We start from the raw sequence: 27616 nt of genomic DNA, 5'->3' as shown, positions 1-27616 counted from the left end.
GTGAACAATTATCTAACTTCATCCTCTTCTATTCCCTATTATAATTCAGTATTTGTCTTTTCTCACCCTGATATCTGCAACTGGAATAAATTGCCTCTGGTCTTGGCCCCATCTTTTATCACTGCCGAAATATAAGCCCCAGATAACAAATTTTATGTTGCACATTTTTAAATTCTAGTTTCCAGTTGTCTTAAAGATGGTAATATCAAAACTCCTTAGCACAAGGCCTTTCATGTCTGTATCCTGCTTAATTTCCATGGCCTTTTTTTGTCTCTATGCTACACACACTGCAGCCACAGTAGACAAATTATAGTTCTCTAAAAGTGGACTGTTGCTTTACAAATTTGTAATAAGTTTTTCTATTCCCTCTCTAAGGACCTCCTTTCCTCTCTGTCATTATTAATGAGCTCATATTCAGTTTATTTTAAGATTCAACTAAATCTTTGCACCTTTCTTCCTCTCTCCCTGTTTCTTTTGGTACAGTGTCTCTGCATTCCCACACTTCTCCACATCTCTCTCTCCTTCGGCACTTTTGAGTGTTTACCTGTCTATTCTTCAGGGAGATTATAAATGTGCTGAAAGCCTTCTCTGTCACTCTAATTCAGCATTTTCTACAAGGTCTGATACATCACAAGTCATTAAACATTCACCAACTAAATATATAGACAAATTGATATTTCCATGTTTTATCAGGAAAAAGTACAATAAAACAAGTGTTTTATGTTTAGTTTATAACTAAAGTTATAAATAGAGGTTAAATGATATAACAATGTCAGGATGTTAATAATAATTTTAAACAGCACTATCACCGTCATATTCAGTGTATTGCTTTTCTTTCCTCTGCCTTAATTTCCACACTTTTAAATCCAAACTAATATTATCAAGCAAACGCCTTCAGAAGGTAAACTAGGATTGAAGAAATTAAGTAATCTGGTTGCAAAATGTTTCCATATATCAGTTGCTGATATGAAATCCCAGGATACCTGAGAACATCTTATTTTCAAACATCTATAATAGTAAAAGTTATTAAACAATGTCATTTAGCTCAATTTTAGAGGAATAATGCAAATGTGAGGGCACCAAGAGGAAATTCCAAGACTAGTACTTGCAAATAGTGAGAAGAGATTAAAAGTGTTATAAAATTTAAAACAAAGTATAGTGGAACTCATGATTTCATCTATAATTCATTGTACCTAAGCCATTGCTACAGACACTCTATCTCATAATTCTCTATATTTCTCTAGCATCAAAGTGATTGAAATAGCAATACTTAAGTCAAAACTGAAATAAATTTAAAGGTTTCCAATCTCTTTATTAAACTGAAAACAACCTAAATATTCAGTAAAATAAAATTACTTGCACACCTGACAATTTGTGTTTAATTTTGTGCAAAACAGTAAATATTATTTTTTTTCCTTTGTGGAAGAAATTCTAAGAGGATGTGACAGAGCCTCAAAGAACTTGTTTTAAATTCGCTCTCTTTTCACACAAAAACCACCCCAGTCTGCTATACCTCCTAAAAGTTTTTCTACCCTGGAGGACTTCTCTGATCAAGTAAATGGCAAGGACTTCCCGCCTGAGGAGGTCAGGGGAGAAGACAAGACTGGAAATGCAGGAACTGCTGTTTGATACCTTCCAAGGACTTGACTCTTGGTCTAAAATAAACCTTTGTGGATGAAGAGAAAAAGAAGTACCCAAAATTGTTAGTGTGAGGGTCAAAACTGACTGAGCTCATCTCACAATGAGGTTTAGAATCCCAAATAATCTCAAGCCCAACGAGTTTATCCAATCAAAATATTGAGAGCAAGACCCCTAAATCATCTGGCCTGGATTATCTAGATAATGAATTTGTTTATTAATTCTTTGTTTTTTAGTTTAGCTTGCCAAGGAGATTTGGCCAGAGAGGATTCTGAAGAGGATGTTCCAAGAGGAGGAAGAATAAAGGAAGAGAACAAAGACAGACCATGTTCTCAGGGGTGGGGGAGCATTGAGAAAGATGATATGAATGCTATAATAGAAGATATGAACATATAAAAGTAAGTTTGGTGCCCTTGGAGGAGCATTTGCACCATGACTGAGGCAATACTTGCTCCTTAGGGAAAAAGAGGTGGCCACTCAGAGAAGTATGAGCAAGGGGTTTGGATGATCTCCCAGCTCCATCCACCATTCAAGAGGGCAAAGATTTTGAGATCACTTTTGTTTGCTCCTTGAAATCTCACCTCTTCTTTGAAACCCTAATTCTACCCTTTTCAGAAAACTTTCCCTAAATAAGCCAATATGATTTATAAGTGATTTGTAGCAATATACTGCTTTATTAATTTACATCTTCTTATAATCACCTTGCTGGACTGCAAATTTCTTTTGGGCAGAAATCATGTTTTGATCTTTAAAAATTTCCACAATGCCTAATGTGGGGTTGAGAACATAACAGGCACTTGATAAGTAATTTTTTTATGGGAAAGTTGAGAGGAAGAAACCATCAGACTTCCTAAAGTATCCTAACCTTTCCAATTTCCAGAGATAACATATTCCACATTCTCAAATCAAAGGGCCTGAGGTACACTGGGACATGGTGTGTGTGTGTGTGTGTGTGTGTGTGTGTGTGTGTATATATATATATATATATATAATTTTTTTCCCCTGAGGAAAGCTATCCTGAATGCAAATTCAGTCTCGAAGTGTTAGAAAAACAACCAGGAAAGCACAGTCCCTTCTAAATCCCTTTTGAGGACCTGGCTCTCTCTTTGTGGATGCGTCTGTGTGTATGTGTGCGTGGGCAGGGGGACAGTTGTATGGTGGGCGGAGAAAAGCAAGAGGGAGGAAAGAGAGGGGATTTGCTATGTCTCTCCCCCCCCCAACCCCCACTTCTTTGTCCTCTTTATCCTCGTCCCCTTCTGCATTTGTCTGGGAGGATCCTGGAGTGTTCTTTTGATCGACTCAATCTTTCTCTGGCACTTGAGTTCTGATTGGCTGAAGGACTTAGGGGGAAAAAAACTTTAATTAAGTAGATAATCTCTTCTTTGGACGTTTGGCAGCTCCATTTCACCTCCCCTTAACTCTGTTTGGGATCGCTTACACACCAAGGAAGTTGGGCTTTGAGGATTCCATCCCAGTACCACTGAGGAGAATACTTCCTCAACTTACTACCCTGTCTCCCAATTTTTCCGAATTTCCTTTCTCTTTACTCAGAGGATTATGTTTCTCATGAAGCCTTCTGTGTGCATCTTCCTTTTCACCTGTGTCTTCCAACTCAGCCACACCTGGTAAGTAATCTGGACTCCTACCTAGAACTGTGAATAGGTCAGTGTATGCAATATAATGGAGAAAGCTCATTTTCATTTCCAGAAATGTAGAAGGCCTTGAGATCTCTTCTGGGAAAAAAAACATTCTACAGAGTAGGGCTTCTCCTAAATGTATGGCTGATTTCAGTAAATCTTTAGGACCCCTACCAATAAAGAAATGAATTTAAAAATGGAAGTCCTATTTTTATAAATTACTATGCCACAAATATTCCAAGCAATGTTGGGAGAAATAGATAGTAACCCTGTGTACCAAATCCTGATGTCAGCACTATGCACAAGAAGAAATGCTTCAGAGCAGGTTCTGCTATGTGTTCAATCTGATCTTGAGGTGAAGACTGGAGGCAAAATTCAACAGGATCTATATTTGTACTTTCTAGCTTACCTTCAATTTCTTCAGAATATTCTAAGTGACTGCTCATATAGTCACTTCCTAGATATGAATATTTATTTGAACTACTCAGTTGATATTGGGTTAACAAACATGTTTTAAATCAAATATTTCAGAAATCTAGATTTCTCTACAAAAATGTTTAATTTGTTTAATTTACAAAAATAACTAAATTGCTCAGAAAATAAGATAATATATGTAAAAGTGCTTTGTAAACTATAACACACTGCACAAATAGTATAGTATTATCCTCATTCTCATTTAGCTCTTGGAAACCATATAATGTATCCACACATGAAATTGTCATTAAGCAAATACACAATAACACACAGAAGCACAACTTAGGAAATGCTTGTGCTAGAATGTTTGGTGTTTTCCCCCAATTCAGATATAAGCTCGGTCTCTCTGTCCCTTTCTCTTCATGAGTTTTCTTTTTGACCTTCTACTTAACCAAGATACAAATCCAGTTGCTTCACAAACTTTCCAGGCAACTAGAATAGAAATTTCTTTGCTGAAGTAATCTTCCTGTGCTAATTGAGAGTGTATTCTTATCATAAACAAGCTGAGCCATCTTTATTGCAGTGTTGATTTCAAAGTATGCCAACTCAGTGCAACTATTTGCAAGTAAATATAACAATTTGTAACATGTCTGATTATAAACTGAACCACCAAAGAATTGGTCAATTTTTAATTGGCACTTTAATTGAATATTTCAACATTCAAAAAAAGAAAAAAAAAACCCTAACTCTCTTCTCCTCATGAGAACAAAAAAACAAAAGCGAGAGGAGACTATTTCAGAGCATTTCTACTGATGTTCATGGTATTCTTCAGCTGATTCAGTATCAGCAAAAGAGAAACACGAGATTCCTTTCCCTAGTCACCAGGGCAGTGTGAAGAATTGTTCTATAAAAAAATACCTTTACTGTGTGTTCCCTTCCCTGCTGGAGGGGGTCATGTTCATTTCATTCCAATACTGACACAGCCACACTGAAAGGTGGCTGAGTTGCTTGTCTGTCCAAATTCAAGTGTCTGGATTCAAAAAGAAAAAAGAAAAAAGAGATGTGAAAGAAAGTTCTAATTTAAAAACAGGATTTAAGAACCCCTTCTTGCCTTGCCTGACTTGTAGAAGAAAATGTACAAATCTCCTGTGTAATGCAATTAGTTTTTAATTGCTTTTTCCTATAAGCCTCAATTTGAATTAAACATTTATACTTGCCATGATTCTGGGTTTTGGTAGCATTGAAAAGTGATTTTTAATTTTACCATTAAATCTTGATTATTCTTATAATGAAATGATCAGGGTTTTGCATAAGGTCATCATCCCCTTTGTGCCAGGCAGAAAAATTTGACCACCACAGCTTTTGAGATGTTTCTCTTAATACTTCATTATTAACCTTTTATGTAAGGACCTCAAAAGCATTTAACAAATAGAGAACCACAATTTCTGCTTGGCTGTTCAGTTGTAGCCTGAAATTACTGTCTAAAAGGGTTCATCAACAGAAATTCCTGGGTTTGAAAAGGAGTGAACAATGATGACATTCACCTCAATATGCAGTTTAACTGGGTAAATCAATAGGAAATATTAAAAAAAATAATTTGCCACAGTTTCCTAGAGGTGAACACTACTGAGGAGAATTATCACTTAGTAACTTGAGAAAAAAATTCTTAATACTTATAGATCCAAAAAAGAATGGGAATGCATGAAACTGCCATGCAGATGGCAATGGTTATAATGGTGGCCAGAGATAGACCAGTGTGATTTTTCATCCCAATGCACTTACTCATCTGGAATGAACAGGACTAAAAAATGTTTTTCCTTAGCTGTTGACCCCATTTTATTCCAAATGATCTCCTATAGTGATAATGTGTCTTTCCCAGGTTTGTCCATACCCACACACACCCACACACACACACACCCACACACACACCTCTCTCTCTCTCTCCCTCCCCCCATCAAATCAGAGATGCATTGGGATGCAGAGGTAATCTGTGGTTCTTATTCATCAATTTCATTCCAAAAGTCGATGGTCGAGATCTAAATAGGTTAGTTTTCTCTTCTGCAATGGGGCAAGAGTTTGAAAAACATCATCCCTTAGTTCTCAACATTCAAGTTTTTAGAGTAACCTTTATATGGATATTGAAATTTCATCTGAAAATAACATTTCATAACATTCCATAGCTCTAATTAGTGAAGAAATCATTCTTTCTGTGCATGCTAGGCAAGGAATCTACCACTGAACTACATTCCCAGCCCAGGAATCTGTTATTGTAGAAGGATCTTTATATTCATATTCTCACCAAGCATTGTATATAGCTAAAATTACTGTTCTCCATATATATCTGCTACAGTTTTCAAATGTATTTTATAACAATAAAATACAAATTCATCTAAAAATTATTGAATTAATGATAGTTTTTGTTATATTAAGTTTTTGTCTTTTGAAGTTTTTCCCACTTAGAGACACAAAAAGAACTAGCTCAATCAAGTGAGTGCCTCATTAGAAATGGATTCCCCTCAAAGAGATTAGAGATCTTTATGTTAAAGAAATTAAAAGAAAGGTTTGAGAAACTGCTTTGGAATATCTGAAAAGTAATATGCTGATGTAAAAGATGTACTCACCTAGTAGCTTCCTTGGTCTATAAACAAAGTGCATGGTTGACAAAAAAAAAAAAAAAAAAAAGCTTGGGAATGGTAGGGCAGCTCTGAGGTGGATGAGATGAGGAACTGCAATGCAGGAAGCCTGGGGGCTTGGGACTCCATTAAAGAAGTTCAGGTCCCAGTTTATCATCAGTTTCCTCACCAACTGGAGCCTGGATTTCTCTTTTATAGGCTTTATTTCTTCTGTCATGAAAGACAATAATGCCTATTACTATTAACAACAAAGCGGATGAGGGCCTGGGAAGAAACATTTCATTAATCAGCTTTTCTTATGAAACCAGATTGTATGATGATAAGGAGGATGCTCTAAGGTCCGTGTGTGTGTGTGTGTGTGTGTGTGTGTGTGTGTTAATATGACATAAGGAAAAATATCTGTTTTGGGATATTACATAGAGATAAAGAGGGCATTCTAAAAGTCTGGAAGGAAAGGAGTTTTAATCCAAACCCTCTCTCTTCCATGGAAAGAGATTGCCTTTTCCTTTTCTCCAGATGGACAATTAGTTTAATGCTGCTCTATATTGGGTAATGCCATTCTCTCTTGGGATTATTAATAAAATTCTTTTTTCCTGAGCTTCAAGGACTCTCTTCTATTTCCATCAGAAAGGGAGAAGGAGAATTCATATGGCTTAGAGAATGAGGTCAAGACAATTTTTCTTAGGATAAATCTTTATTTTTTGGAAAGCAGATTTTTCTTACTAAAGGAAGGATCCAGTCAGGTTAACAGTTGGAGGAAACCTGAGCTTGGTTCACATCAATCATATTCCCCATTGCCTGTCATGTGAAATATGCCTAGACTCTGAGGGCCTCTTGAAAGAAATGACCATTCACTGTGAATGGACTCTGCAGTCCAGCTACCAACCAAACTTTATGGTTGTTTTTTTTTCCATTTTTATTATAAGCCCTGGTTATTGATCACATCATTCTCTGTATGCTTCTTAGGTTAGAGTTTTCTCTGGGTCAAGAAAAAATCATTTAAAGTGAATTTAAATGTCCATACCTGAGTCTTTTTAAATTCACCATTATCTAACCAGTTCAAATTCACTTTTGAAGAGGTTGTGATCTCAACTTCAGCATCCTTTGGTTCTAGCACATTATAAGGTGATTTTCCAGTGTTTCACTAAGACCCCATAAGAGGGCTGAGAGTTCAATCTTCCTATTCAACTCCATGTAGATAAAATTCTTATCATTTCCAGGCCAAATGTAACTCATGCTGCATAAAGAGTAATTTCTCCTTCTTTCAGAACTGTGATTACCTTTTGGTGCCACAACCCAGTCTTTTTCCTGTACTTAGACTCCTCAGGTTCACCCTATCAGACTCTTAAGGTTCCATACCATATCAAACGCTAGGGTGATACATAGTGAACCAATGGATTGTCCACATGATCCTATCTGACATTTCTTCACTTTCATCCAAGATGTCTGAGGAGCCCAGATTCAATAGGTTATTGCTTCATTGTTTTATTTGAAATATTATGTTAAGGAAATTTTAATTTCTTTACAGAAGTAAACAGATATATAATGAACCCCCTTAACTGAACTTCACCCATTATCAATCCCTGATCAATAATGTTCCACCCATATTTTCTGCAGCATTTCCAATTGTATGTATTTCTCTTAGTCTAAGCCTTCCAAAACTAACATGGTTCAAAATAAGAAGAAGAGGGAAAGGGAAAGGAATTTCCTATCATATGTCTGAGAGATCTAAAGCCAGTGATTAGAATGAATCTTGGGGAAATTTTCATAGATAGGATCACCCTTGGAGGAAAAATCCAAAATGCAATCCAAATTAACAAAAAGAGATAAGTCATTCAAATACAGGTTTGAGTTTATTTCTGTTTGAGCGGTGGCTAATTAGCAAAAAATTAAAAATGTTTTAAAAAATAAAAAAGGTTGGAGTAGGGGCCGATAAATTTTTTATTATCCACTTGAATTTAGTTCTCTTTGGTAGTAAAAATGGAAATCAAGTGCCAAAATTGTTGATTTGGCTACCTTAAACCTGGTTGTTTTAAAGGATAATTCTTAGGGTTACTACTACCCACCTCTCCTTGATATGAAAACGAACTGGTATTGCATTCATCAATGCAATGAAAAACATGAATATTTTCAAAAATCTAGACTACAGGGACCAAGGTAACTAGATCAAGAAACAAACAAAATTCTCCGCTTCCATAGTGATGATCTATGGGAGAAGTTCCTGCGATGCCAGACTTCTGGGAACAGTGGCTGGGTCATTTCCTTAGCAGCTTTCACTTAGAGACCAAGGAGAGGGGGTGAACCCGCCTACTCCCTGTTAGAGTCCTCATTTAAATGCTAAGTGCTGAAGTGCTTTTCTGTAGCTCAGCCTTTCTCAGCAGAGCTTGCTACAATACATAAAGGAAGGAAATGAGGAGAAGGAAAGACAGCCTGTGGCTCTATAAAATAACCTAGAATATAGATGGCAAGTCCCTTTCAGGGGGAAAAAAAACTTGCGATTTGCTTGGGAAGGAATCTGCCTGAGATTTCTTTGCAAATATTCATGGTTCAGATTTGTGCTAGGAACTATTCCTTGTCCTTTGCCAATAATTATTTGGCAAGAGCTGTACTTGAGATAATGTGGGATTTTAATGCACACTTAATATAAGAACTATAAGTAAAATGGAAATACCTATTTAACTTTCTTAAGCCAACTGGTTTACAACATATTTCTGTTCATATATTGGTGGGCTTCATTATCACATAAAATTCACCTTTATAAGTATATTTTTAGAATTATTTATAGAAAGAAAGAGGGAAATTTAAATCAGTGAAATAGATATGGGAACATGACCCAAAGCTGCCCCTTCCTGAGTTTTCCCTTTGTGCTCATCTTGGAAACCCTTCCCTTGGCCCCAGTCTCCATTGAAACCCTTTCTCCTTCCTCTCTTCCTTTCCAAGGACACAGCCCTCCAAGGGCCACACTAGCTGCTTTCACTTCAGGACCCTCCACTCTGAAATCTGGCTTCCCTCCTGGCCTCCTGAAGGAGGTCTCTGCTGATACTGGCTTTGTCTGTCCTGACACATAGGAGGAAATCCGTCTTTGAAACGCTTAATACTTTTCTTCCCTGCAAGACATCAGGGGTCTGTGCCTTACTTCCTACTCCCTGCTCACATCTATAACAGGGTCAATTTCAATCTATACTTTACAGTGGCTAAGAACCTGTCACTCTGCTCATCCTTGAAAAAACATTTGCCTTTTAAACTTAACTCCCCCTTATTGTACAGTGGGTTGTTCCTGTTTAAATACCCTTTTGCATTAGAGAGAGGGGGAGTGAAGAAATGTTTGGACCTTGGAATCCGATTTCACAGTTATTAGTGAGAACTGCAGCCTGTGTCATTGTGTGTGCATGTGCACATATTTGTGTGGCTCAGCATGCGTGTTCGTGGGTGTAGTGAATGAGAGAGTCACAAGGATCCTTGTTCAGAGGAGCTGACTTGAGATCTCCCCAGCCCCAGGCACAGTGTGGATTCTATGAAGTGAAAAGCTGCTGCCAGAAATTCATTCTAAGTGAAAGTTTCCTGGGGGAGCCTTCTAACTGGAGCCCCAGGCAGCTTCCTAGTTCTGGACCTTTCTGTCCCTTTTTCCCTCAAGTCTCTCTGTGCTGGTCTCCAGGTAAGACCTGCAACCCATATCCACTCCCCAACACTTTCCTCTCCCCTGGACTGCTTCCCAATTATAGCAACCCCATGGTGGCTCCTGAGGGAGGCCCATGGGAGGTCCAGCACAAAAAGACTCAACTTTTTGTGGATGTTGAATCTTTTTATAGAAGTTGTGGGATGTGTTTAATGATTAGGAAGAAGGCGGGAATTTCACTCAAAGACTTGTGGGGAAAGTCAGAGAGGCTGAACTGAAGTGGAGCAGAGGGCAGTAGGATGAAAGTCCTAGATGTAGAAAAGGAAACATCAGATTCTGGAGATTCATACTCAGAACGTTTGCTTTGTAAAAGTAGTACTGTTTTGAAAAGGGGATTCTAAGTCAAATCTAAGCTGTGCCAATGATTGAATTCAAACATATATGCCCACACCTGGCCACGACAGGAGACTGGTCCCCAAGGAGCATGAGACCAAGTAGCCTCCTGGGAAGGAGCATGCATAGCAAGAGGAGAGGGAGCCCAGCATTCAGACTTGGCTCAGTAACAATGTCCTTGTTGTGTAAAGGGACAAGTGTGAACAGAGCATGGTGCTTGGCGCTCCTGGTCCAGTGCCCATCTGAATCACAGGCTATGGAGAACCAGGCTTGAGTTCTTGCCACAGCTCCCAACCTGCTGACCACAAAGTGATGTGGGCTTTGCTTGTTTGGAGAATCAACCCAAAATAGGGAGAAATGATTGAAAGTAATTGGATAGTGACTTAAACCCCAGTCCACAATTAGATATATGGAACAGAGAATGGAAACTTGCAGTTCTCTGTGAATTTACTAATGTGGTAAAATAATGTGAACTTCTTCATTGGTATCAGATGAAGAGGGGCCTGGACTATTAGCAAGTATATATCTCTGGGTAATGAATATGAGGGAAAAAATAAAGTAATAAAAATACACACACAAACATAAGGCAATTACAGACATTGCAAGAGCTGAAAAAGAAGCAGTAGCATTTGTACTTGATTGATACAAACTCTCTCCCTCCCTGTCCCAGCTGGAGCTTGAGAAGTCCTTTTTCTGGTGATCAGACTGCTTGTAGGGATTCTTAGAAGCAATACAGCATAGGAGAGAAGATGCATGGGTGTTTGAGAGCTGAGGTACCCCAGATAAAAGCCTCATAAATCAGGGCTGGACTTTGGCTAGGTTATGGCCCCTTGGATGTTGTCAGGCAAAAATTTTCCTGGAGTGGAGAAGCAATGAAAAGTATGTCCACAGGACTCTGCTGTGAGAACCAACTACAACCTCAGACTGGAAATGTAGCTCGTCCTTTAACAATTGGAAAGACATTTAGTAATGGTGAACATAAGCAAGGATTGAGATGCACTTTAAAAATTAATTTATTAATTGTAAATTAGCTTATAGACCACAAAAAAAGCCCAAAAAGTGTGCTTAAGACTCACTTCAAATTTATGACAGGAAGGCTGGGGTTGTGGCTCAGTGGTAAAGCACTTGCCTAGCATGTGTGAGACACTGGGTTTGATCCTCAGCACCACATAAAAATAAATAAACAAAGGCATTGTGTCCATCTACAACTAAAAAAAATTTTTAAATTGATGATGAGAGTGCAGAGATGTCGTAGGGATGAATAGTTGCTGCATTAAAGACTTCCGTGAGTGGAGGAGCTAGAGGACAGATGGCTCCTGGACAAACTCAGAATCCTTGCGGGCACACTCCACCTGTTAAAAGATATTTTATTGTGAGTGAGGAAGAAGAGAATAAACAAGTCACCTGTGATTGCTAGAAAAACACTGTTTTCTGCTAAGGACAATTGCAGAGAAGGAGAGGGATCCAGATTTGGCTGCTCAGTGCAGTCAGAGACCAGCCCTCCAGTGCATGGCCAGTGAGATCTGGGAGAGCTACTGAATCACATGCAAAGGAAGAGAATGTCCACAATGGTGATATGCCTACATATCACCATAATACCCTTATGCACAAATGAGGGTTTTTTTTTCCTGGTGTGGGGGAGGGTACCAGGGATTGAACTCAGGGGCACTCAACCACTGAGCCACATCCCAAGCTCTATTTTATATTTTATTTAGAGACAGGGTCTCACTGAGTTGCTTAGCACCTTGCCATTGCTGAAGCTAGCTTTGAACTTGCGATCCTCCTGCTTCAGCCTCCAGAGCTGCTGGGATCAGAGACCTGCGTCACTGTGCCCAGCCACAAATGAGTTTTGATACCCACGTGAAAAATAAAAGTCTAGGGGTTTTTCTGTGTCCTTTATTTAAAAAATTTATAGACTTATTTTTAAAGCAATTTTAGGTTTATAAAAAGGTTGAGCAAAGGTGGGCACAGTAGTTCAGTGGCTTGCACCTATAATCCCCTGGACTGGGGAGACTGAGGCAGGAGGATCAAAAGTTCAAAGCCAGCTTCATCAAATTAGTAAGGCCCCTAAGCAATTTAGCAAGACCCTAAGTGGTTAAGAGCCCCTGAGTCCAATCTCTGGTACCAAAAAAGGAAGAAGAAAAAAAGTTAAGCAGTACAGAGAATTAAGAAAGTACAGAGAGTTCCCATATATCCCCTCCACAACACCTGGACATAGTCTCCCCAATTATTTGTCTCTACTTTGAATGCATAGAAGACAGTATGAGCAGCACCAGTCCCCAGAAAACATTTCAGGTTATATGGTGGTTCCCAGATAGAGCAGAGCCCAGGCCTGGCAGGTCCTGTGGACATGGAAGTAGAAGGGAGCAGTGAACAAATTAAAGCATGAGGGAAACGATGTGATCATTACCTGAACCTCCTTTGAAACAGTGCAGAACCTCGCTGAAACCTCCCAGAAGTACTCATTATTCATCATATCTTTTTCAAGGATCATAAATCCTGGGTCACCAAGGGAGATATGGGTTGTTGAAAGCATAGCTGTTAAGAAGCACATGTTCCAGAATCTGACTGCCTAGGTCTCAGTCCTGGATTCACCACTTAGCTAGCTGTGTGATGCTGGTTAACTTCTTCGTGCGACAGTTTCTGTAGCCCTGAAACAGAAGATGGACCATTTCTACTTCATATAGTTGTTATGATAATCACATGAACTTTAAACATGTGAAACACTTAAGATATATTTGGTGTGCACAGAACAAACAGTAAAAAGCATAGTACTTACCACATCAGGTCATTATGAAAACTTTAAGACATGGTACAGGTAAAGCACTACAAGAGTCCCTGACACAATTGATAATGTTGGCTGTTATTATATAACATGAATTACATTTATGTGGTATGAGTCAAATATATATATATATAGTAAGTACATAAATATTTACTATATAATATTTAATATTATGTATGTATAACAAACATAAGGAGAAGAAACAATTATAAAATATTGGCAGTGTAAAAGTGAAACTGCTCACCATGCATGCCTAATTACTGTGACGCACAATGACTATTATACATAGCATTAAGCAGGTCAGATTGACTTTGCTAAAGGTTTTATTATGGTGCTAACTTTTGTGTGCATATGCTCAGTGTTCATTATCTGTCACCCTTGCAGTACGATCATCTGCTAACAGAGTGCAGTCATCTGCTCATTCTACTGACAAATTAGCAGCAACCTTGCTTGCCCCAGACTTCCTTCTCACATCCCCCCAAATCTTTTTGCAATTATTTTTCCTCTCTAATGTATGTGATGGTTCTCCCATTCTTTTCTCCCCCGCCCCCCTCCGAAAAAAAACCCTTTAATTCAATCCATTTGTATAGAGAACTTTCTATGTTCAAGGTAGTAGAATAGGAAAAAAAAAAAGAAGTTCCAATTGTGTTTTTTTGAAGTAGCTACTTATTCAAGAATAAGTAGGATTTTTTAAATGGCTAGATTGAGAGATAATTCACATACCATGAAATCAATCTCTTTAAAGTATATAAATCAATAGTTTTTAGTAAATTCACAGACTTGTGAAACCCCCACCATAATCAATTTTGAACCATTTTCATCACCTCAAAAGAGATTCTTTATCCATCATCAGTCACTCCCCTTCTCTCCTCCCTGCAGCCCCCGACAACTGCTAATCCACTTTCTATTTCTATGGAATTTCTATTCTGGACATTTTATGTAAATAGAATCATACAATTTATGGTTGGTTTTATATATCTGGCTTCTTTAACTTAGAGTAATGTTTTCAAGGTTCATTCATGTTGTAGCATGTATCAGTACTTCATTTATTTTCATGGTCAAGTACTAGTCCATATGGTTATATCATATTTTATTTATTCCTGAATCAATTGAGACTTTTGAGTTGTTTTGCCTTTTGGCTATTATAAATAATTCTTCTATGAAAACACTAATGTACAAGTTTTTGTTGGATTATGTTTTCAATCTTCTTGAGTATATATATATATATATATATATATACCTATGAGGGAAATTGCCAGGTCACATGGGAACTCCATATTTAACCTTTTGAGAGAACTAGGTGGACTAATTCAAAAGTGCATCCCCATCATCGATCCCACCAGCAATGTCTGAGGATTCTTTCTTTCTTTTTTATTTTTAAAATTGTAGTTGGACACAATACCTTTATTTTTATGTGGTGCTGAGGATCGAACCCAGTGCCTTGCACATTGCTAGGTGAGTGCTCTACCGCTGAGCCACAACCCAGCCCCTGTCTGAGGATCTGATTTCTCTACATTCTCTTTTAATGCTCACTGTTGTCTGTCTTTTTATTTTAGCTATCTTAATGGGTATGAATTTATTTTAGAAACTTTTAATTGGTGCATTATAATTATACATAATAGTGGAATTTTGTTGCATGTTCATAAAGATGCATAATAAGTGGGTATAAATTCTGATTGTGGTTTTTATTTTGTCTCACTGATGACTATACTGACAATCCTTTCATGTACTTATTGGCCATTTGTATATTCTCTTTGAAGAAATATCTATTCAACTCCTTTGCCCATATTTTTAAAATTGAGTTGTTAGTCCTGTTATTGTTGTTGGGTTTAAGGAGTTCTCTCTATATGCCAGATATTAATTTCCTTATCAAATATTTGAAGATATTTCCATCTATTTTGTATGTTATCTTTTCACTTTCTTGATGGTGTCTTTTGAGAGGCAAAAATTTTTAATTTTGTTGAAGTCCAATATCAAATGCCTTCTTTTGTTACTGTACTTTGGGTATCTTATCTATAAAATCATTGCCTAGGTCACAAAAATTTAAACCTATGCTTTATTCTAGGATTTTCATAGTTTCAGCTCTTACATTTAGTTCTGTGCTTTATTCTGAGTTAACTTTTATGTGGTTAGTGAGGTAAGAATCCTACTTCATTCTTTGCATGTGGATATACAGTTGTCCCAGCATCAATGGTTGAAAATCCTAAAAGGTAAAATTCAATAGAACAACAAGAGCTAAGACACAGAGGCATGAATGCATGAATGCCAGGAATGGTGACTGGTTCATCCTGACTATAGAATTGAGCACGTAGGGATATTTCATGATGAAAGAAGCTGGAAAGATACGTAGGCTCAGATTATGGAGAATCTTGAGTTGCAAAAGTTGGAGAGCTATGGAAGATTCTTGAGCAGAAGGATAACATCAGAATTGGGTTTTCAGAAGATTGATCTAACTTCACACTATATACTTGATGGGAATGAGTTAAAGACTAGAAGTAGAAAAGTCAGTGGAACTCCTACCGGGGCTACAAGACTGTGCTAGTGGGAGTAGAAAAGAGGGAATGGATATGTAAAAAAGAAAATGGAAATACAACACCTACAGGTCTCGATAACTGATTGATTTTTTTTTTAAATGTTGGTCCCATTACCAAAAATCAGTCAAGCCAAGAGCAGTGGCTAGTTTGACAGAGAAGATGAGTTAGCTTTTAGATATACAGTTTTAACAATTTGAAACATCTCTAGTAGAGAAATCTAGCATTCATTTGGAAATGCAACTCTAGATTTCAATATAGTAGTCAGGGCTGAAGGTGAAGATTTGTGAGACATTGTATAATCATGGTAGTGAAAACTGTAGACTATAATCATGGTAGTGAAAACCGTAGACACAAACTATTTACCTAGTTTCCTCAGACAATGTTTATTCCTACTCCCACCCAAAAATGTGAGTTCCTTTATTCTTTCATTCAAAAAATATTTATTGAAAGCTTATTATCCCCAGGTAACGTTCAAGGCACTGGTAATATTTGGTGAACAATACAGAACTCCTCTCCCCAAGATCTGCCTTATTAGAACTTAAGGTTTAATGGGAGGAAGCAACGTGTAAACAAATGCATATGTATAATGTAAGGAATTCCAACGATTTTTTTTTAAAAGTGCCCATATTTTAAAAAATAAATAAAGCAGAGAAAGAGGAGAGAAGGAGTTGTGATTCTAAATAGGTGAAGGAAAGTCCTAAGGAGGATGACACATTTGAGTAAAAGGCTACTATGGGTGAAGGGACAAGCTATGTAGATAGCTGAGTAAAAAGTTTTCCAGGAAGAGACAACGCAGGTGCAGCCACCTGGAGGCTGGAAGGTGCCTGATGAGTATGAGAAACAAAGGAGACCAGGTGGCCATAGTTGGGTAGGAGGAGCTCAGTCTGAGGCCTGGGTTAGGATCTTATGAACCATAAGAATTTGACTTCTACTCTGCACACGATAGAAATCTATTAGAGGGGGCTGGGGGTGGGGCTGGGGCTCGGCGATAGAGCGCCTACCTAGCATGTGCGAGACCCTGGGTTCAATCCTCAGCACCACATAAAAATAAAGGTATTGTGTACAACTAAAAAATAAATATATTAAAAAAAGATATCTGTTAGAGGATTTGTAATAGTGGCAAAAAATTTTATTTGTATTTTAAAGGCATTAATCTTTAAGGGGAACAATCATTTTCAGAATAAAATGTGGAAGAACAAGGATAAAAGAAAGGAAATCAATTAGTTGACTTTTATAATAATAATCCAGATATGAGATGATGACAATTTGAACTAGGATAATAGCAGTGAAGATGCTGAGAACTGGTTATATTCTGGATATATTTTGAACTAGAACTGGCCAGACTTGAGGGCATTGAATACAGGAAATGAGAGAAAGAAAGGAGTCAAAGATGACACTCCAAGATTTTTGTCTGAGCCACTAGGAGGAACAGTCCTTTACTTAGATGGACTACAGAAGAAGAATGTGGCGGTGGCAGCAATAAGAAGGAGTTCCATTTTGACCATGTTATGTTTGAGATCTTTCTTAAATAATGAAGCAGAGATGTCAAGAATAAAGGATGGCATAAACCCTTTGAATGGCGCCCAATCTGGGTAGCATGATGATGGAGATTCCTTAGAGAACTTGGAATGGAACCACCATTTGACCTAGTTCTCCCACTCCTTGGTCTATAGTATGCTGACTTAAAATCAGCATATATAGTGACAAGCCACATTAATGTTTATAGCAGCTCAATTTACAATAGTTAAGCTATGGAACAAACCTAGGTGCCCTTCAACAGATGAATGGGTAAAGAAAATGCAGTACATACACACAATGGACTATTACTCAGCCATAAAGAAGAATGAAATTATGGCATTTGTTGGTAAATGGATGGAACTGGAGACTATCATGTTAAGTGAAATAAGCCAATCTCAAAAAACCAAAGGCCAAATGTTCTCTCTGATACACAGATGCTGACTCACAATAGGTAAGGGCAGTGGGTAGTGGAGGTTCAGCAGACTGGACAGCAGGGAATGGGGAGAAGGGAGGGGAGATGGGAATGGGAAAGATAGTAGAATGAACAGGAATTAACTTTCCTGTATTTATATAGGAATACATGACCAGTGTAACACCACATCATGTACAACCATAAAAATGGGAAGTTATGCTCTATGTATGTATGATATGTCAAAATACATTCTACTGTCATGTATAACTAAAAAGAACAAATAAAGCATCTTAAAAACTGGGCCTTGGTTTTTTTTTTTTTTTTTGAGATTCTGTAGTCTTCTATTATTTTCTATGGCTTTTGCCTTTCAAAATATTTTTATTTTCTCTACTGGCAACCTCCCAATTTGTTAATATTGTTTTGCATTTTAGATGTATCTTATCAGTTACATTTAGGTGTATCTTACCTTGCATTTAGGTATATCTTATCAGATACATTTAGGTGTATCCTATTGCATTTAGGTGTATCTCAGAATTAAGGGTACACCAACTTTCATGAAACAATACATAATGATTCCCAGATTACTTCCTTATATTACAATGGAAAAAGAAAGATAATAGGTAATATATTTTGATTAATTTTCAAATGCCAATTCTGAAGTCATTCTCCAAATCTCTATTACTGCAGATCATGTATGTTTGTGTATATCTAAGTATATATATATATATATATATATATATATATATATATATATAATTTTTGTATATTTAGAGATTTGCAAAAGTTGCAAAGAAATGTACAGGGAAGTTCTATCCACACACCCTTTTCACAACTTCCCCCAGTGTTAACATCTTACAAATATGGTACAATACTTTTAGAGCTTCTTCCCTTGTACGTGTGTGTGTGTGTGTGTGTGTGTGTGAGCGCACATATAGCTTAATGCAATTTTGTCACATTTGTAATCATGTGTAACCTCTACTTCAGACAAGACACTTAATCTTACTATCATTCCAAGATTCTCTCATTCTATTCTTAATAGCCACATCCATTCCCCTCTTCTAAATCCCTAGAAACCACTAGTCTGTACTCAGCTTTATAATTACATTACTTCACTATTGTTACATAAATAAAATCATGCAGTATGTATCCTTTTGAGATTGACTTTAATGGTTCAGTCTAATTTCCTTGAGACCCATCCAAGTTGTTGTGTTTGTTAATAGTTCATTCCTTCTTATTGCTGAAAAGCATTCCATGGTATGGCTGTGCCAAGGTTCTTTACACATTGTTCACACTTTAACAGACATTTAGATAGTTTCTAATTTGGGACTATTATGAAAAAAAAATCTATGAACATCAGAGGAAAAATTCATGAGTAAAAATAATTCTTCATTTCTCTGGAATACACACCTAGGACAGCAGCTGCTGAATCCTATAGAAAATCCATTTTAGTTTTAAAAGGAACCCCCAGGTCTGGGGGTGTGGAACAGTGGTAGAGTGTTCAGCTAGCATGTGAACAATACTCTGTACTGCAGAAAAAAGGAAGACCAAATCATATTCTAGTGTCAATTATTTTTAGTTTTAGAATTTAATTATGACTCAAACTCTAAAGAGATCTTTCACAGTTTACCTTTTCCCAGTGAGAGAAGTATCCTTCTAAAGTGTCCCATGGAGTCAAATGAACCTAGATTCAAGTCCTGCCTCATTCAATTATTATCTGAGTGAACTTGAACATTTTTTTTAGTCTCAGATTCCCTATTGGTAAAATACAGACAATAATGCCCTGCAACAGTAAGGATTGAACAAGATCAGCTATAAATCCCTGAGAATGGAGTGTCTGGTATGTAGTTTTGAGTTTATATTAGTTCTTTCCCCATTCATAGCAAAATAATCAAACATTACTTCCACTTTTTATAATATTGGTAGTTATGAGTGACCTTAAAATCCAAAGAAACCATACTACTTTTATTCACATTATTTTTTACTAAATAAGTTACCTTTAGTAGTTTTATTATGCACGTTTCCTTGGTAAACTAGTTTCTCTTTATTTCTACCAATTACATTTACTGGAGTAATCCTTATAAGTCTTAGAAGCAGAAATAAGTTGGTGTCTCTCCATTATATCCTATGTTTTTTCTTTCTTCTAGGTCAGTAAACAATTTCCTGATGACTGGTCCAAAAGTAAGAAAAAATTCCTTTGATTAATAAGGACATCGATAATCTTAATTGGTTGACAGAAGATGATACATGTGGCTTTCTTTGCATTATATGCATGCCTTTTATTATGCAGTAGTATATATTAAAGATAGAAAAACTGAGACTCAGAGAGGGTTGGGACATACCCAAACCACCCACAAACTAATATCAGAGCCCAGGCAGAAACAGGAGTACTGCTGGGTGTGGTGATGTACATCTGTAAGCCCAGCTACTCAGAAGCTGAAGCAGGAAGAGCTCAAGTTTGAGGTCAGCCTGGACAACTTAGTGAGACTCTGTCTAAAAATTTAAAGAATGAATAAATATAAGGGCTGAGGTGTAGCTCAGTGGTAGAGTGCTTGCCTAGCAAGCATGAAGCCCTGGATTCAATCCTCAGTAACACAAAATTAGAGAAGTACCTTCTAAAGTGTCCCATAGAGTCAAACAAAAAAACCAAAATTGTACTACGTGATCTCTACATGGAAGAACATTGCCAGGTCCAAAATGTTATTTTCTAAGATAATAATGGGATGAGAACAGCTGAAATTTCAGGAATTATGTGATTGGACTCATTTTGGAGAGGCAATTTAGTACAATGAATAAAGACTAATGGAATTAGAATCCGATAGAACTGTTTTTCATTACTTTCTGCCGTTTGCTACTTGTGAACCTTGGGAAAATGACCTCCCCTCTCTGAACCTCAGTTTCCTAAGTTATAAAGTGACACCTATTTCACAAGACTACTGGTAATGTTAAATGAGATGATATATTTAAAGTACTTGCTTTGCCACTATTTTGGAGGGATGGGGGAATGGGCATGAAGAGAGGTGCTTGGCAAGTTTGGGGCAAATGCCTCCTGAATTCAGACTGAACTTTGACCTCCCCCTCATATTCCTGTAGGCTTACCTGATCTACTCCAGCAGTGTGGCAGCAGGTGCTCAGAGTGGTATTGAAGAATGCAAATACCAGTTTGCCTGGGACCGCTGGAACTGCCCTGAGAGAGCCTTGCAACTTTCCAGCCATGGTGGACTTCGAAGTGGTAAGGAAAGCCTTGGGCATGGCTCCCCAGGCCTCTAGTTCCAGAGAGAAGCCTCAGGGATGGCCCTCTTTCTCCTCTATACCATATTCTTCATCTGATCTCTTAGGACATTTCTCTCTTGTGAGATATTCTCTTTTCTTTCTCCATCTCTCTTCCTATCTATGGAGCTTTCTCCTTTCTTCCTCAACATGCTCACTGTTCAATTAACGGACATTGCCTCACCTCCAATCCTATACATCCTTGATTGCTAAAGGTTTCTTCACAACATAAGCAGCATCAGCATCAGAAGGCAGGTCAGGGTCATAATTCCTCATATCCCTTAGCCCCTTCCTTCAGTAGACTCAGCAGAGAGATATTGAGCAAGTGGAAACTTGAAGACTAGATTCTCAGAAAGAAGATAAATAGTGGTCATGCCGGTAAATGAAAGAGCTGCCATCTCAATTCACAATAGCTAAACTGTGGAACCAACTTAGATGCCCTTCAACAAATGAATGGATAAAGAAAATGTGGTACATATACACAATGGAATATTACTCAGCCTTAAAGAAGCATGAAATTATGGCATTTGTAGTTTTTCTAGGAAATATGTGGCCTCATGACCTGTTAAAGCAGATTGTCCTGCATATTTTCAGTGTTGTTATTGACACTTACTTCCTTTCGATCCTTTTAGAGTAAGTCGTTAATGAACACCAATTTTTTTCTTTTTTTTCTTTTTTTTTTTTTTTTTGCACTTAGGGGCACTTGACCACTGAAACACATCCCCAGCCCTAATTTGTATTTTATTTAGAGACAGGGTCTCACTGAGTTGCTTAATGCCTCGATTTTTGCTGAGGCTGACTTTGAATTTGCAATTCTCCTGCCTCAGCCTCCGGAGCCACTGGGATTATAGGAGTACACCACTGTGCCTGGCATGAACACTAATTTTTAAATAAATATTAAAATATTGTTTGAAAAAAGAAAGAGCTGCCAATCAGATATTCTGCTCTTAGACTCCAATGTTCAAGAAGGAGGTAGGGAAGGGTTCTTTACAACCTGGCCTTCAAATTCATTTCCTTCTCCATTTCTTCCTCAGGGTCTTCCCCACCTAAATCCTTTATAATCATGTATATTGACAACAATCTAGTCACCTTCTCATAAAAAGATGGAAGGGGAGAAGAGTAGGGCTGAGGCCAGGAATGGTGCAGACCCTGGAAATGAGTAAGGTACATCATGAAGTGGGTATAGGACAAGCTGGGAAAGACAAGTATGACGGTGGTATTAAAGGAAAGTAACATAACCAGTGTTTCTTTTAACTGCAACCTCTGCCTCTAACTCTCTAGATGTTTTTTATTCCTGCCAGCTAATCGGGAGACAGCATTTGTACATGCCATCAGTTCTGCTGGAGTCATGTACACTCTGACCAGAAACTGCAGCCTTGGAGATTTTGACAACTGTGGATGTGATGACTCCCGCAATGGGCAACTGGGTGAGTAGCGATGAGATACGTAGTACAGGCCAGGGAAGTTCACTTAAAGAATGAAAAGGTTGGTGGGATAAAGTTACATTTTTCTCTTTTTTTTCTTTTTTCTTTTTAAAAAGAGAGAGTGAGAGAGAGAATTTTTTTTAATATTTATTTTTTAGTTTTCGGTGGACACAACATCTTTGTATGTGGTGCTGAGGATCGAACCTGGGCCGCTCGCATGCCAGGCGAGCACACTACCGCTTGAGCCACATCCCCAGCTCAACATCTTTCTAATACAAGGAAAATCATGCTGACGATGGGTGACCCAGTTTGAGCACAAACCCTACAGTGACAAACACAGTTAAATGTTGCTTGGAACCCTCTTCTCCCACTGATTGATTTCCTTAATTTAAACAGATGATGATGGTGGTGATGATGATGGAACAACTTGCTCTATAGACTCAAATCACCTCCTTCTTGAATGCAGGAGGACTTTCTTTTATTTTGTCTATCCTGCTCTACTCTCCACTCTGCCTCCACTGCAGCCGCTAATCCTCCTCTGTGTCCACCCAATCAATTTCCAACTTCGTTTTTCCATATTATTTCAATTGCCCCTCTTTTCCCCCCTCAGCCTTGAGCTCTCCTCACCTTTGCACACAATTTTACCTCTTGAGGACCTCAATCACTGACAGACATGGTGCTCACTCTGCCTACTGAGTAGAGGCAGGGGAGCTCCCAGGCAGAGAATCAGTCCACTAGACAGCCACAAACGTCATGGAGCCCTGAGCAGGGAATTGGCTGAGGCTGGAAGTGGGACCGCAAAGGTGGCAAAAACAAACCTTCTAGACTGAAACTAATCCCGACACAGGGCACTAGCCCAACCTTAATCTTTTCCTATCCCAGACAGTGACCCCTGCCACCCCCTCCCCCCAAGTCCAATTAGAAACAGCAGCCCTGGAAACTCTGCGTTGGCCTGCTCAATGACCTTTCCCCCCTGCACTTTTCCAGGGGGTCAAGGTTGGCTGTGGGGAGGCTGCAGCGACAACGTGGGCTTCGGAGAGGCAATCTCCAAGCAGTTTGTGGATGCCCTGGAAACAGGACAGGATGCCCGGGCAGCCATGAATCTTCATAATAACGAGGCCGGCCGTAAGGTGAGTGTCACAGACCCTGGGACTAAGCAGCTAGTACTAACCACTACCAGCCCTCGGTATGGACAATTCTTCATTCAAATACTAAACGGGCTGGATGAGCAGACTAGCTGGGCGCCTCGCAATCCCTCCGGGGCAGGGCTTTTACTCCACTCTCTCCCTAGGCGGTGAAGGGCACCATGAAACGCACGTGTAAGTGCCACGGCGTGTCTGGCAGCTGCACCACACAGACCTGCTGGCTGCAGCTGCCTGAGTTCCGCGAGGTGGGCGCGCACCTGAAGGAGAAATACCACGCCGCTCTCAAGGTGGACCTACTGCAGGGTGCTGGCAACAGCGCTGCCGGCCGCGGCGCCATCGCCGACACCTTCCGCTCCATCTCCACCAGGGAGCTGGTGCACCTGGAGGACTCCCCAGACTACTGCTTGGAGAACAAGACGCTAGGGCTGCTGGGCACTGAAGGCCGGGAATGCCTGCGGCGCGGGCGGGCTCTGGGCCGCTGGGAGCGCCGCAGCTGCCGCCGTCTGTGCGGGGATTGTGGGCTGGCGGTGGAGGAGCGCCGCGCGGAAACCGTGTCCAGCTGTAACTGCAAGTTCCACTGGTGCTGTGCTGTCCGCTGTGAGCAGTGCCGCCGGCGGGTCACCAAGTACTTCTGTAGCCGCGCAGAGCGGCCGCGGGGAGGCGCTGCGCACAAACCCGGGAGAAAATCCTAAGGGTCTCCTCTCCTGCCTCCTTTCCCAATTTGTCCTTGGCTTCGTTTAGCGACCCCAGTAATAGAGGAACCTAGGAATTGGGGACCCCGCACTCCCAAGTCCAAAGATCCTGAGAAGGAGAGGATGCAATCTTTCTGGAGCTTGCCACTTCCCTAACGTTTCCCCAATTTCTCTGTGCTCTCCTAGAATTGGTTCTGCGTCTCCTCACAGCCCACACTTTGGTGTGAGACTGCGCTATTGGTCTTCCTTGGACTAGGGTGAAAAATAGGCGCTCCTCCCCGACCCCACCTCCCAACTGGCCTAAGCCTGACTAAGACTTGGGAACTAGAAGGACCCTTCTCAGACATGGAGGGCTCAGGTAAAGCCATGTCTTTTTCTCTTGCCCATTGTCTGCTACCAAGCCTGATGGCAGGGGCATTCCCTTCCTGCAGAGCCCATCCCGATCTTGCAACTTCCTGCTATTGACCCAGATACTCCCAGGAATCTCTAACACTTTCTCTTTCCTTCCCCTTTTCCCCTTCCTCTGAAAACAAAACAAAACAAAAAAACTGACCTGGGAATAAATGTACCTTAGGGACTGGTCCCTAGAGGAAGAAGTAGAATATGGTGTAAAAGGGAACTTGACTTGCTAAACACCAGGGTGGTACTTCTTGCGACACCATGTCACCAATGGACTTTACCAGTGAGGTAACTATCTTCCTAGATGATCACCCAAGGTACTCCAGAATTATACCCAAGAGGTCAAGAAACTATGTAAACACAGATTACTGTTATTTCCTTCCCTTCAAAGTTATCTTCTCCCTGCTCCTAACCTATTTCTTCCCTGAAAACTTCACCTTTTTTCCTTTCCAAAGCTTTGTTCCTCTGAGCCAAAACTGAGGTAAATAAAGGCAATTTCCCATTCGGACCCTGTCTGCACCTCTAAAGGCAGGCCATAGGAAGAAGCAGAGCCCCTTCCTTTCACTCACCTGGTTCTCCAACAGGCAGAGTTCAGGGCATTGGATACTTTCCTTCAATAAGTAAACTTCCTGCAATGAAACTGTTGCTAATAGGAAGTTCAGCACCTTGAACTTTAATTTATTTCAATCATTATGATATGTGCCTCATTTCCTGAGTACTGAGCTTCTTCTTGGGGATACTGGGGTAGGGTGGGGTAGAAGATATAACTTTAAGACTCTTATTTTCTTCCCACCATGGCAGGATACTGTTTTCCCTAGAAACTTGCTTCCTTGATAGCCTAGTAGCTAGCCTAACTTGATTGAGGCTAATCTTTTGAGGATTAGTAAATCATCCACATAAACCTTCCACTAATACAGTCACTCCATAGCCAAAAGCTTGCTGCTTGTGGTACTTGAGTCTTTTTGGTTCCATTTTCAGAGAGAAGCATTCCGCATGAACTTGTTTATGAAACAGAGCTCTTGGGAATGAAGAGCCAATTCCTTACAGTCCTTCTGTAGCCCCAAGAGCTTCCCAGCCTGCTTCCTTGCCCTGGGCCAGTCCGGGTCTAGACACCAGGCAGCTCTTCCAGAGTAGAACTGGTCATATGCTAGACTTATCCCTTTTCTTCCAAAGCAGGAAAAAGTGCAGAGGTCACAAAATCCAAGGCTCTGGAAAAATAGAAGGGCTCTTATACTCCAAACTGAGACAGTGGCCAAATCAGACCCAGCCCTAGTCTCACCCCTACATCTTCTGGTCTGACTAATACTTACTGGAAGAGAAGTTCCCTTTCCTCCTTACCAGGGGGATACACTTCCCTTCAGGGTTTCTTAATGCTTAATTTCCAGCTTTATCAGCAAAAGGCCCTTTGCTTGTTTTCTCAGCTCTTGGGCCTCCTGGGTCTCCCAAGCCACTCTTCTTTTCTAATCAAGCAGCAGCATATACTAACCTAGTTGTCTCATTTGGCAGAGTTACTTGTGATAGGAAGAAAATCTGGCAAGGCGACTAGAAAATTTAAAAGTAAATGTTGTAAAGTAAAGCTGTACTCTCCCAGAGGTCTTCCAACATAAGAGAACTATTGTGCTTCAAATTGGTGACAACAGGTCAGCACTCCAAACATGTTATGCTGCCAGGAAGTTCTTTCATAGATTATTGTTTTGTATCCCCAGATAGATATGATTGATACCAGAATGATTTGAGTTTTATAAAGAAAACATTGTTGAGCTATCTTAGATCTGCATTGCTTTTTTTAACCCCTTTTTCATTATTCATTCATTCATTCACTCAGTCAAAACTGGTGCACTCATGGGTTCCTGTCTAACACTAATTGCCAGGGCTGTGTTCCCCTTAACAAACATAGGCAATTCCAGAACTGTTGCTTAGGAAGACACCTCTGAGGTCAGCTAAACCTTTTGTTTTACAGACTTAGACTGATGCTGAGAAAGATGACTGGCTTGTAAGTCACTGTAGGGTGAGTACTGGAACCCAGGCCCCTTCCTTCCTCTTGTGGGCTCTTTAGGAGCCCATTTGTCTCAGCTTGAGGACAGAAGCAGAGGGAGGTCCTAAGAAGTGACAAGAACACTGACTGGGTAGGGTGGGCAAAACACTGTCTCTTTCCTGTCCCTGGTCTGTAAGTCTACACACAGGCAGAGCTTTCTTTTCTTGAAAAGAATCCCAGCCTCAACTGGCCTTAGCAGCAGGTCAGGGCAAAGACAGGGTCATACCCAGTGTGCTGGTGGTGCTGGTGGTGGTGGGAGGGGAGGGCAGTCCAGGGCACTTGCCTATTGTGGGTCTGGATTGGATGCTTCCACTCATTCATTTCCTTTTAATTAACCTGCATTCCTGGAGGAGAAATATTTATGTTGGCTCCCATAGAGGCAATCCTTAGACTGGAAAGAAGGGGAAAGAAAGCCTGTCTTAGCAAAACAATATCTCTAAAGAGCTCCAGAAGAGAAAATAGGGGAACAAAATGCCATTAAAATAGCCTTCTACCCCCACCAGAGTCAATGAAAACTTCATTTCACATGTTAATCCGCTACTCCGCCCCCTTCTCTTCTCACAACACCTTTTCCGAAAGTGTTTGGGAAAAGTCTTCGCAGTCAGTACACAGCTCCCTGCAGCTCAGACTTCTCCTTGTGTTAGTTCAGGGCCCCAAGTGGGGCTCTCGCTCCAACAGCGGCTTTTTTCTCCCCCCCTTTAATTTAAACAAAGACTTCAGAGTTCATCAACCTCCCACTGAAATTCACAGCTGCTGAACAAACTAATCCCCTCTCCCAGCCTTTCTTCCCTTCAATGGGCTCTTGGCTTCAAAGACACTTTGGGAAAGGACTTTGCTGGGGCTCACACTGCTTCATCAATAGAAGTTAGTGCAAGTATTATCTGAAGAGCAAGTGGCTTTACAAACAAATACTGCCTAACAATCCCTCCCTCCCAAACACACACATCTAGCCTGCAGACATGATGGGATCGACAACAGGATTAGAGCTAGTACCCCTGGCTTCACACCCAGTCCTTTTGTGCAGCTGAGCTCAGCCCTCAAGTGGTGTGGGGAAAACCCTGGAGCTGAATGTCA

The 27616-nt window shown here is 39.7% G+C and overlaps 1 protein-coding gene and 1 long non-coding RNA gene across 2 annotated transcripts; one reads left to right on the top strand and one right to left on the bottom strand.

Moving 5' to 3' along the window:
- The first annotated feature begins 2835 nt into the window (after positions 1 to 2835).
- Wnt8b (Wnt family member 8B) lies at positions 2836 to 26271 on the top strand. The gene is made up of 6 exons (XM_005333684.4): positions 2836 to 3263; positions 19725 to 19758; positions 20671 to 20809; positions 22149 to 22274; positions 23259 to 23401; positions 23563 to 26271. Exons 1-6 carry the CDS (start codon positions 3196 to 3198, stop codon positions 24106 to 24108), a joined length of 1056 nt encoding a protein of 351 aa, XP_005333741.2. The 5' UTR covers positions 2836 to 3195; the 3' UTR covers positions 24109 to 26271.
- Positions 11321 to 13040, bottom strand: LOC144366203 (uncharacterized). Its single transcript, XR_013425154.1, has 2 exons — positions 12742 to 13040; positions 11321 to 11683 (listed from the first exon to the last, which is right to left on the bottom strand). It is a non-coding gene; the product is annotated as an uncharacterized LOC144366203 (long non-coding RNA).
- Positions 26272 to 27616: the final 1345 nt, after the last annotated feature.

This window comes from Ictidomys tridecemlineatus, chromosome 1 (assembly GCF_052094955.1).
Source record: "Ictidomys tridecemlineatus isolate mIctTri1 chromosome 1, mIctTri1.hap1, whole genome shotgun sequence".
In the NCBI taxonomy this organism is placed as follows: Eukaryota; Metazoa; Chordata; class Mammalia; order Rodentia; family Sciuridae; genus Ictidomys; species Ictidomys tridecemlineatus.
The sequence above is the reverse complement of the archived record's forward strand: the minus strand, read 5'-3'. Positions and strand labels throughout refer to the sequence as shown.

Bases quoted from the DNA above. Each gene is read 5' to 3' on its own strand.
- Wnt8b (XM_005333684.4), top strand. From the start codon at position 3,196: ATGTTTCTCATGAAGCCTTCTGTGTGCATCTTCCTTTTCACCTGTGTC. The intron at 19,759-20,670 runs GTAAGAAAAAAT...ATATTCCTGTAG, and splicing joins TCCTGATGACTGGTCCAAAA to GCTTACCTGATCTACTCCAG. The intron at 23,402-23,562 runs GTGAGTGTCACA...CTCTCTCCCTAG, and splicing joins ATAACGAGGCCGGCCGTAAG to GCGGTGAAGGGCACCATGAA.